General features: G+C 35.8%; 1 protein-coding gene across 3 annotated transcripts in view; it reads left to right on the plus strand.

The window, feature by feature from the left end:
- CSMD3 (CUB and Sushi multiple domains 3) overlaps positions 1-12,381 on the plus strand; it is a 726,530-nt gene that overhangs the window by 647,319 nt on the left and 66,830 nt on the right. For 2 of the 3 annotated variants that reach the window (XM_055706136.1, XM_055706139.1), the window contains 3 exons: positions 2,506-2,691; positions 4,059-4,253; positions 5,503-5,676. In XM_055706136.1, the coding sequence (XP_055562111.1) occupies positions 2,506-2,691; positions 4,059-4,253; positions 5,503-5,676 (555 nt within the window). The remainder of the gene's footprint in view (positions 1-2,505; positions 2,692-4,058; positions 4,254-5,502; positions 5,677-12,381) is intronic. The other variant, XM_055706138.1, reaches the window with a different exon arrangement.

Consider the following 12,381-nt stretch of genomic DNA (forward strand, 5'->3'; position numbering starts at 1 on the left):
AAGGCCTGCAGGGAAGAGGGGACTGAGAAAGCTGCTTAATATTCCAGGATCACCTCCTCCAAGCTCAGGAGTGATGTGTTCCAACAAAGAGGAAGTTAGGCAAAAAAAAGCCTGAATGGATGAACAAGGAGCTACTGGATAAACGCAAACACTAAAAGGAAGCCTGCAAGGGTGGAAAGCCTGGGCGGCCAAGCAGCCAGGGATCAGGTTAGGAATACCAAAGTCCTGGTAGAATTAAATATGGCCAGAGATGTCAAGGCAACAAGAAAAGCTTCTAGACTTATGTTTGTGATAAAAGGAAGACTAGGGAAAATGTGGGCCCTCTTTGGAAGGAAACGGGAGACTTGGTTACCAGGGACATGGAGAAGCCTGAGGTACTCAATGACTTTTTTGCCTCAGTCTACACTGACGAGTACTCCAGCCACACCGCCCAAGTCACAGAAGGCAAAGGTAGAGACTGGGAGAATGAAGGACCACCCACTGTAGGGTAAGATAGGTTTGAGACCATTTAAGGAACCTGAAGATGCACAAGTCCACAGGACCTGATGAGATATATCCACGGGTCCTGAGGGAACTGGTAGATGAGTTTGCTAATCCACTTTCCGTCATATTTGAGAAGTTGTGACAGTCTGGTGAAGTTCTACTGACAGGCAAAGAGGAATCATAACTGCCGTTTTTAAAAGGGGAAAAAAGGAATGTGTGGGGAACTACAGGCCAGTCAGTCTCACCTCTGTGCCCGGCGAGATCATGGATCAGATCCTCCTGGAAAATATTCTAATTCATATGGAAAATAAGGAGGTGATTGGTGACAGCCAATATGGCGTCCCTAAAAGCAAATTACGCATGACAGATTTGGTGGTCTTCTACAACAGTGTTAGTATTTGTGGATGAGGGAGGAGCAACGGGCATCATCTACCAGGACTTGTGCAAAGTATTTTACACACATGACATCCTTGCCTCTAAACTGGAGAGACATAGATTTGATGGATAAACCACTCAGTGGATAAGGAGTTGGCTGGATGGTTGCACTCAATGAGTTGTAGTCAATGACTTGATGTCCAAGCGGAGACCAGTAGCAAGTGGCATTCCTCAGGGGTTGGTATTGGGACTGGCACTGTTCAACATCTTTGTTGGCAACATGGACAGTGGGAATGAGTGCACCCTCAGCAAGTCTGCAGTGACACCAAGCTGAGTGGTATGGTCAACACACTGGAGGGAAGGGATGCCATTCAGAGGGACCTTGACAGGCTTGAGAGTGGACCCATGCAAACATGAAATTCAACAAGTCCAAGTGCAAGGTCCTGCACCTGTGTCACAGCAACCCACAGTATCAATACAGGCTGGGTAGGGAATGAACTGAGAGCAACCCTGAGGAAAAGGACTTGTGGGTGCTGGTGGATGACAAGTTCAACATGAGCTGGCAATGTGTGCTTTTAGCCCAGAAAGCCAACCATGTTCTGGGCTGCATCAAAAGAAGTATGGCCAACAGGCTGAAGGAGGCCCTCTACTCTGTTCTTGTGAGATCCCACCTGGAGTACTATGTTCAGCTCTGGGACCTGCAACATAAGAAAGACATGGACCTGTTGGAGTGAGTCCAGAGGAGGGTCATGAAGATTATCAGAAGGCTGGAGTACCTCTCCTAGAAAGACAGGCTGAAAGAGTTGGGGTTGTTCAGCCTGGAGAAGAGAGGGTTTTGGGGAGACCTTACATTGGCCTTTTAGTACCTCAAGGGGGCCTATAATAAATCTGGAGGTGGACTTTTTACAAGGGCCTGTAGTGATAGGACAAGGGGGAATGGCTTTAAACTGAAGGAAGGTAGATTTAGATTAGATACAAGGAAGAAATTTTTCACCATGACAGTGGTGAGAGACCGGAACAGATTTCCCAGGGAAGTTGTGGGTACCTGATCCCTGGAAGTGTTGAAGACCAGGATGGATGGGGCTTTGTGCAGCCTGTTCTAGTCGAAGGTGTCCCTGCCCTTGGCTGGTGGGTTGGAACTAAATGGTCTTTAATGTCACTTCCAATCTAAATGATTCTATGGTTCAATATTTTTAAAAGGATATTTTATTTCTGCTTTGCAGGAGGAAAACTAGACTGTTGAAAGTTAATTTTAGTGCTTTGCCAGAGGTCACAGAGTGTACCTGATGGAAGAAACCTGAAGTACAAACTAGATTCCTGATATCTTAGACTGGTGTTTTACTCATTCAACCACGTTGATCATATTTTCCCCAGATATTCTTTACTCGCTCTTTGATTGTCTTCTGCATTTGGATAGCTGCACTATTTTTAACTTCCTCTACTGAAAGACAAAAACTTTCTGAGGTTTAATTTCCTAAAATTTTAAGGGATTTTTTTTTTTTTTTGTACACTGAAACAAACATTATTGCGTTAAAAAGTAATTTTTTATCAAATTAAGATTGTTGTTTCAATGCTTAAACCCTCTGAGATGAGTGGAAGCTTATAGTGAAGAAGATACAAAGTAACTATGTCTTTCTCTTTACTCAGCAATATCTTGTGGCATTCCTAAAGCTCCATTAAATGGTGGGATATTAACTACAGATTATTTAGTTGGCACCCGCGTTACTTATTTTTGCAATGATGGATATAGACTATCAGCCAAGGAACTTACTACTGCAGTCTGCCAGCCGGATGGTACCTGGAGCAATCACAATAAAACACCTCGCTGTGTAGGTAAGTAACATGTAAAAACCCCACAGTGAGTAAGAACCTGGCTGTACATTTTGGGGTTTTATGCAAGGCACAACTCTTCACATTACTTAAACTTTCACCTTCGGTTTACTTTAATTTATGAATAATATCTGGTATTAGATTATTGCAAAACACCTATTTGAAATGTGTCTACCTGAGATATATGTTGAAACATTCTGTGAGAGCAGAAGAAATATATTACACATAGAATACATTCACTCTGATAATTTATTTACAGCTGTAGCAAAATTAATGGCTGCAGAGGTTTATGGAAAAGCCATCTCATCAGTGACAGCTGCACAGTTCATATACTGTTAACAAACCCTATTTACTATCCAGAATTGCAAAGTCTTTAGTACTTTGGGATATTTGTTTGAACCTGCTTCATATTGTCTATATTCAGCCCATCACTGTAATCCTACACGATCTAAACCTGGGGGAACATCACTAAAGAGAAAGTGCATGTTCAGTCCCAAAGAGAAGTGGATACCATCAGTTATTAATGGGGTAGGAAAACCCAGGTGATTGTAAGACTGATAAAAAAAGTCAGAGTGTCTGATGCACATTAAGATTTGGATTATCTCACCCAATGAATTTTGGAAAGGAAGGAAAACATACCCTAGAATAATTTTCAAGGATTTTCCATTTTTCCTTTTGTTTCTTTTTCTTGTTCTTGTAAATTGTATTGCCTCATGCCTCTTCCTCTATCTAAAGAACCAATCCAAATGGAGACAGAGAAAGTAGTATCCATCAAAGATTTTCCTCTGTGCCTTTTGATTATGGAAAATATTATAATCCTTGTTAACCTTTTTCTGTTAGAGTTGTGGAACATAAGTTTTTTAGAGGAAGAACACATAAAATTAAGACATCAGATAAAAATGTGTAGCTGCTGAAAAACCACCTTGGATATGGACATTATTTTACCTGTCACCAATGTGCAGACTCTCCAAATAAGTCTTTAAGATCTCATAGAATTTACATTGGTAGAAAAATAATTCCTATATTGAAATTCAGCTAACATTTTAGTAAAGATTCTGATGTTTGATGTAAAGTGTCACAGGAGTTCCATTACTATCAATCTACAGTGAATTCAACCGTGGTATAGATTCTCTCTCTACACCAGTTGCCTAGCTCTGCATACACAATCACTGCTCTGTCTGGGCCATTGATCATTATTAATTAAATGATAGAAGTTGTACCTGCTAACCAGGCAATTTCAAATAAAGCCTTACTCTTCAAATATTATGTCACTGTGTTTAAAATACATTTCTGAGTTAATAATGGTACAGATTTTCCTCATTTGCCTGTACTAAGCCACAAATAACTGTGTGTTTTTGTTATTTTGGAAGTTGTTACATGTCCGAGCATCAATTCTTTCACACTGGAACATGGAAGATGGAGAATAGTGAATGGTTCACATTATGAGTATAAAACAAAAGTAGTTTTCAGCTGTGATCCAGGGTATTATGGTTTGGGACCAGCATCTATCGAGTGTCTTGCTAATGGTACCTGGAGTTGGAGAAATGAGCGGCCTTACTGCCAAAGTGAGTACATGCTGTATCTGCATCTGCTGTACAGGTTTCAGATAAAAATGTTTTATTTGGCTGAATTAGAAATTAACTAGTTAAATATTGGAATCAGTTAATAATAAAAAATGTTCCTGGCTGCAATTCCTGGCTATCCTACAGGCTGCTATTTACAAATACAATCCATTAGTTTTAGTGACAAGGAAATACCAGTAAGCATGCTTCTGGATTTTAAAGGTCCCTAAATCCATGAAGGTACAACTAAGTAATAAAGAACATTTTCCTATATATTTTTCTAGGTCAGGGATGCTGTGTAGTCTAGAAAAATGCAATTCTGAAGACAGAGTAATTATATTGAAAATTAATTTTAATTTCTTAATAATAATATTCTTAATAATCTTAATTTTGAATTCTTTATAACGTACTGGAAATTAATATATAATTTAGAGGATTTTCAAAATTTAATTGCAATATTTCACCTCTGCTGTTATTAAACATTGTGTATATGTCTGCATCTCTATATATAGAGATATTTTGCATACTATATATATTTGTAACCCTTTTTTCTTTAAAAGACAAACTTTTTTCACTATGTTTTGGAAAGTTTTATTTACAATATTACCAATCACTTTTTTTTTTGCATAAAGTGCACTAGCTTCTTTCACATTTTGATAAGCCACCCTCTTATTTACTAATAGTAAAGTCCTTTTAAATAATTCTTAAAAGAAGGTTATGAAAGAAAAAATGTTATTTTGAATGAAAAGTTGCGTGGAATTGCAAATGAATAGCAAGGAATTCCACATACATCATTCACTCATTATAACAACATATTGTGTGTATACTGGGGCAAGCATTTAACTATGAACTAGAAAATAAACATGACATCTTCCTAAAGAAATATAAAGATATATTTTTAAATAGCAACAATTGTGATATTCCAATATTAAAGGAAAAGTCATTGATAAAACCAAAGTAATTAAATAGCAAATAATAATGTTCTGAATGGTGGAGGTTTGTAGCTTTACAGAGAATTTTAATTGGTCGGTGTGTATGTGTCCCATCCCATCCCGTTCCCCCTTCTAATAAGTATTATTTCTGGGGAAGTAATAGTCTTTGTATGCAGGTTTTATTCTTTTTTTTTCTACACAGCAAAATACTTCAAGCTGTGAAATTTATTGGTGTGGTTGACTGGTTGATAAGTAGTATTGTATGTTTGTTTGTGATACTCAGCTGTACATTTCTGTTTTGTTTTGATTTTACCATAAAGTTATTTCATGTGGAGAACTTCCTACACCTCCAAATGGGAATAAGATTGGAACTCAAATCACATATGGATCTACAGCTATATTTACTTGTGACTCAGGATACATGCTAGTTGGCTCTGCGGTAAGGGAATGTCTGTCTTCTGGACTCTGGAGAGGAATGGAGACCAGATGTTTAGGTATGGCTACTACTGTCATGGCTTGCCTATTTTCTTTCTCTCTACCAGGCAAAAGTAAGACAAAATTAATCAGCTTGCCTCCTTCAGTTAGCACAGACATTGAAAAAGAGTTCTGCATTTTAAATATGTGTATGTCTGGGTTGTTTTTCTTATCAAATTATAACTATAGTTACCTTTCCATAGACTGAATCCTTTTCTCAGTATCTTCTCAACATGTAAAAACTTGTTACTGAACTGCTGCTTATATCTCTAAAACAGACCTATACATAAACAGCAAGACTGATTGATTCCGTATGTGTCAACTTTAATATATATCCATAGCAAAATATCTGCATAGTCCACCTGAACTCAGTGGTTATGTTATAGAACTGCAAAAGGCACAGAAAAAAATAGTAACTGTGGAACCTTTGACAGGAGCACTGCAGCATTATTTCTGAGAAGAAAATCATTATCCAGAAACTGTATAATACAGACAACAGTTCCTGAATCAGTTATGAATAAAATGAACTTGTGATCTCAGTGAAACAATTTTGGGATTTTTTTTAATTCATTATTATCATGTGTAATCATAATCATGTGTAATTGATCTGGGTTATTATGTTAACTGTAGAGACATTGATTTTAATTCTATATGTAATTAAAATTTTAGTTTCAGTTGAAATGAAATCTATCATAGCATTCTGATTTTAGAATGCAATATGAAAGTTGTATTGTACCTTGACATTTGTGGGGCATGAGACTATAAAAGAATATCTAGAAACTGAGGCTTTCAGAAGAATCTGAACTAGTATATACATTAAATATAGGGGGTTGTTGCAATATCTCTTTGTGTGGATTGCAGTTTCCCTTTTTAGACTACTCTCCATCTGAAATAAGTTTCCTTCTGTAATACAGCATTATGTGGTGCAAAATCTTCACTTAATTTCAATATGAATGACTGCAGAATGAGCAAAAGTGTTGCCTATCAAGCTACAAGTCTGAGCCTGGAATGTTTCCTGCCATACAGCTGAGGGGAACAGACAGGCTTTGTTTATGTTTCACTTTTACAATGAAAGCCATTTAGCAGAGAGGGAAAAAAAGAAAAGATCTTAATGTTTCATTTTATTTTACTTGCAAGTTGTCAGAAATTGTAAAAAAGATTGGTTTAAATCTAAAAGTTTTGGGACACCATAATATGTGTGTAATCAAAATGTTATGCCCTATTTTTCCTTCCTTTTCTATTTTTACTGGTTTGTCTACAAAGTTTGCAACTATTGAGTTTTGGAGATATGTAAAAATTTTCATCACAGAAATATTAATCTAAAACAAGCCAAATTGTCTGCTACTTGTGAATAGCACCCTAGTAAAATACTTGCATTTAAGAATTTTGCCAAAATAACTTTGTCAAGTGCAAATCACACAGAAAGAATTTAATTTCTCTTACATTTGTCTGTAGCAATAAAAATGTAATATAAGCTGAGTAATAGGAAGAGGATGCATAATCTCTACTTCAAACTTAAAAGAAGACACTGAAGTAATTAATTTTCAGATGAAACAAAACTTTTTTTACTTCTCAGAAGAGATTCATTACTATTAAGTTCATATAACATGATGTCCAGTAACAATAAACTGTTAATACAATGTGTTAAAACAACCACCTGTCAAGGGGGGGAAACAGTAACCTAAAAGATACCTCTTCTATCAGACAAATAGAAGTAGAATAAATCTTCAAATATATATCTTCAAAGCTTAAATGATGGCAAATTGTTGAAGAGAGCATAAATAAAATTTTACTTACAGAAATAGAATGTAGTAAAGGGAGTATACATCATATATAGCATAAAAAAGCATGTATAGCTATTTTTTGTTTAAAAAAAAAAAAAAAAAAAGGAAAGCTAGTGACTGAGCAAATTTATAAAAAAGACAGGGTAACAGCTACCTAATTTCTCTTGCAGCAGCACTGCCTGGCGTGCTGTATCACTGTGTGGGAATAAGCTTTCTGGAAAGATTTAGACTAAATGTTCAATTCTTGTTTTTTCAACAAGTAATTTGGGACTTAGAGAGGTGGGTTCGGCTAATGACAAATCAGAAGCTAGAAAAAAAATTTTAAGAAGGTTGAGAAAGAAAGTGTTGTCAGAAGGTGGAGAAAGTAGAAGAAATGAACTAAATGGTAGATTGTGGGAGAAAGGACATAAAATACAGCAAGAAAATCTACAGAGCATTGTAATGCTACAGGTATTGTAATGATCCAATAAATACATTTTTGTGCAACTTATGAATAAATTCTGGTGTTTGTTTTCATTTACTGAAAAATAGTAAGAAAAAAATCAAATTTCACCTTCTTACATTTTCTGCTCTCAGCTGCAAAAAAATTTTATCATTAGTCTTAGAGCCTTTCCACTCGCTGAAAAATGAAGCTATGCTTGGACTCAAGTGGCTACCAGCATATTTCTATTTTAAGCATTGAAATGACCTTAAGAGTACATTTAGATTACATTAATGAAATCCTACAGGATAAAACAATATCCTTGTCCAAGTATTTTGTTCAAAAATACAAGTTATTTTTTCAAAAGTGCTAGCCACATAATTTCTGAGTAATCATTCTGTTAAAAAAATTTCTTTCCATTTATGCATAATCTGAAAAATTTATGAAAGGTAGAATAAATAAGAATGTAAGTAGCAGCAGCAGAACCTAAAACTAGTTAGTGTTGAACCTAATTAGATATAGAAGAAAACTAGAACACAGGTAAGCTTTAAATCACAAAAAAAATTCAATAAAAGCCAAACTGTATTACAGCACAAATAAAATTCCGTAACATTGTAGACAGTAATGCGTTATTTTAATGACAGCCATAATAGTGTCAGAATACGTTGATAGTTTTCATAGCCCTTTTTTGTCTTTCTTTTTCCAATCCCGCTTCTTTTATTACAAATTGAAGAACAGTACTTTATGTATTCAATGGCTATTGAATCTTAGAAGACAGTAGATGACAAAGAGAATTAGAACACTTAACACAACTGTCCTCCTTTCTGAACCTCACTTTTTTTTTCCTCATACCTAAACAACAATGTAACAGTGTGTGAATGATCATATTAATGTAATGATCTTGCCTTGATCTTTCATTAAGGGTAGTGGGAAATTGAGTTCTTGATGAGTATTCTTATACTTTATAGCTGGTGAGAAAAAACAGTGTTCAAAATGTAAAAAAACCCCACAAACCAAAACAACAGAAAACTCTTGAAGTAATTCTGTTGTGTAAGTCTAAAAAACAAATAAATGTTTCACAAGATTTTATAGTGCAAAAATAAGGAAAAATATCACTTAAGCCTTTTAAAATAACAGTCAAAGGCAAAACTTGACTGTTCTGTCTCCAAGGCTGCCTCTTACAATTTATTGTGCTTGATCATCTTCTATACTGAAAACATTACATCGGTTTCTGAGGAAAAGTCTATGTAATGAATCCTGGAGAAACATTCATAGAATCATTTAAGTTGGAAAAGACCTTTAAGATCATCAAGTCCAACCTTTAACTGCCAAGTCCACCACCAAACGATGTTAGCACTGCATTTAGGTATTTGTTAAACACCTCCAGGGATGCTGATTCCACCACCTACCTGGACAGCCTGTTTTCATGTTTTAACCCCAGCCAGTATTGAAGTACCACACAGCCACTCGCTCACTCCCCCCCCTCACCTAGAAGGATGGGGAGGAGAATCAGAAAGGAATATAAAACTCAAGGGTTGAGATAAGAACAATTTAATAATTGAAATAAAGCAAAAGACTAATAATAATAATAATATTGACAACAACAACATTTATAATGAAAAAGAAGGAGAAAGGGAGAGGAATGAAATCTAAAGGGAAGGGAGAAAAGAAAACAAGTGATGCACAATACAACTGCTCACCACCTGTTGACGGATGCCCAGCCAGTCCCGAGTAACAATTGACTGGCCCCGGTCACCCTTCCCCCTTCCTGAATTTAAATACCAAGCATGACATCCCATGGTATGGAGTAGCTCTTCGGCTAGTTCAGATCAACTGTTCTAGCTATATTCCCTCTCAATTTCTTGCGCCTCTCCATTCTTCTTGCTGGCAAGGCCTGAGAAACTAAAAAGTCCTTGACTTAGTATAAACATTACCCAGCAAAAAGTAAAAAATAAGTGTGTTATCAGCATTGTTCTCACACCAAATCTCAAACACAGCACTGCTCCAGCTACTAAGAAGAAAATTAACTCTATCCCAGCTGAAACCAGGACACCTATTCGAATGACTGACCACCCTTTCAGTAATGAAATTTTTCCTGAAGTCTTGTTCTCTAAACCTTTCACCAGCTTCGTTGCCCTTCTCTGGACACACTCCACCACCTCAGTGTCTTTCTTGTAGTGAAGCACCCAAAACTGAACACAGGATTCAAGGTATGACCTCACCAGTGCTGACCACAGAAGGACAATCACTTCCCTAGTCCTGCTGGCCACACTGTTTCACATACAAGCCAGGATGCTATTGGCCTTCTTGGCCACCTGGGCCCACTGCTGGCTCATGTTCATTCAGCTGGCTGTCAGCCAGCACCCCCAGGTCCTTTCCCCCCAGGCAGCTTTCCGGTCCCTCTGCCCCAGCCTGTAGCATTGTGTAGGGTTGTTGTGACCCAAGTGCAGGACCTGGCACTGAGCCTTGTTGAACCTCATACAACTGGCTTTGGCCCATCAATCCAGTCTGTCCTGATCCCTCTGTAGAGTCTTCCTTCCCTCCAGCAGGTCGACACTCCCCTGCAATTTGGTGTCATTCACAAACTTACTGAGGATGCGTTCAGAAACATACAATAGATTTCTATTGGATAACCTATTCATAAAAAGAGACTGACAAATATGTGTATTTTTCATACACTTTCCTTAGGGAAAAATATTTAAAAATTTGATTAAGAAAGTAATCTTCTGTTCCTGCTTATATGAAAAATGAACACATTCATATTATTTTATTTATGACAGTAATTTTATTTGCTTTAATTTACTGACATGAGTAACAACAATCATTGAAACATAAATTTTCATAAATATAAAAAAGTTTTGAGGGTTTTTTATTTATTTTAATGTCTGTAATTAGCTATTTATTAAACAAAGCATTTCCTAGATTGAAAATAAATAGGGTCTACTTCATTAACTCCATAGTACTTTCAGATTTTTTAACTGATATGTGAATGATGAATATATTTTCTTAACATTTCAGAAGATTTCTCTAATGCTGGGATTTTCTTCCCTTTCTTCATAACACAATTTTCAGACTTTTTATTAACACAAAGGAAAAGTACTAGCAGAAGATCATTACTTTTACAACATCATGATTTGAGAATCAGGAATACTCTTTTTTTTTTTCTTTTTTCTTTTTTTTTTTTTTTTATGCTAACGTAGCTTGGAAGGAGGAAATACATAGATGTTTCCAGAAAGCAGCACAATTTTTAAAGTGATTGTGGACAGAAGTTGATGTTGTGGAGATCACTATGTGTTGAAATGAATTTTCTTGAGGTCATTTGTTAGCTTTTAAAACGTTTACTGTTTTATTTTGGTTGCTGTTTCAGAAAACCTAGTTAACAAAAACTAACAAAGTAAAGCTACAAAACAAAAATACAGTGTGATTTGAAAAGCATTTCTCTTGGATCCAATTCTTATACTTAAAAGCAGCAGCTGTTTTCTTAGAGTATTCCAAAGCATTCTGATTTCTTTCTAGGACCTTGCTTATTGTTAATGTAATGTACAAAGTTTCATACTTCTCTTTGGGGGTATCTAATTTTATTGAGTTTCTCTCAGTTGTGTTAGTTGCAGAACTGAAAGTAATTTTCAAAGATACTTAGATGTTATATCAATGAAAACCATGTGAAAATTGGGAAAAAGATTCTTTTCAACCGTTAAACTCATTAGAGGAAAGGTATCTTATGCAAACTTCTTTTTTGTTGATTGATTGGTGAGCTTACTCCAACATTTCACTTTCTTTAAGTTCTAAATCCATCATCTTCAATTCAGCTGGACTACACTCTTATTTCATAATTCCTTCTTCTTTCTCAGTTCCTCCTGACATCTAAACATATTGATAAACCAGATTTGTTGGTATTGTCTCCTGCATTTAACAAAATTAATTTCTGTCATTTCCTACATATGTCCTAGGAAGAATCAGCAATTGCTGGAACAATGTGTGTTAAGTTCTGCAAGTTATTATTAAATCTGAAATCAAGATAAACAATGAAATATGATTAAATCTTTTAAAAATCTATAAAAGCTCCTATTTTGTTATTAATCTTCATGTTATTAAATTATGTTATATTTAGTTCACCCAAAGAACTAAACACATCTTTATAAAACGCTAAGTATCCATATGAATTAAAATGCAAAAATCAAGACTGGAGTTTACTTGATCAAAAAGGCGTATGGAGGTGTGTTTCCAATACATGACTAATACTAGAGAATTTTTCAATAAAAACAGACAGGTAGTAGAAAAAAAGGTAATTGGGTTCGAATGAGCATTAAATGTCAGCATTTGTTCATACTCGCCATATAACAGTATCAGGAGTACCTTTCATATTTTCTCCTAAGAGAAACAGTAAACCTCATGTACTGTGTCTTTGTCTGCATTAACAAATAATCCAGCAGAAAGGAGCAGATCATGAGACAAATAATTGGTTCTGAATTCTCTATATCTGCATTACATATGGTTCAGGGAATTTTCCTTGGATGGTA

Source organism: Falco cherrug, chromosome 3 (genome assembly GCF_023634085.1).
Source record: "Falco cherrug isolate bFalChe1 chromosome 3, bFalChe1.pri, whole genome shotgun sequence".
NCBI lineage: Eukaryota > Metazoa > Chordata > Aves > Falconiformes > Falconidae > Falco > Falco cherrug.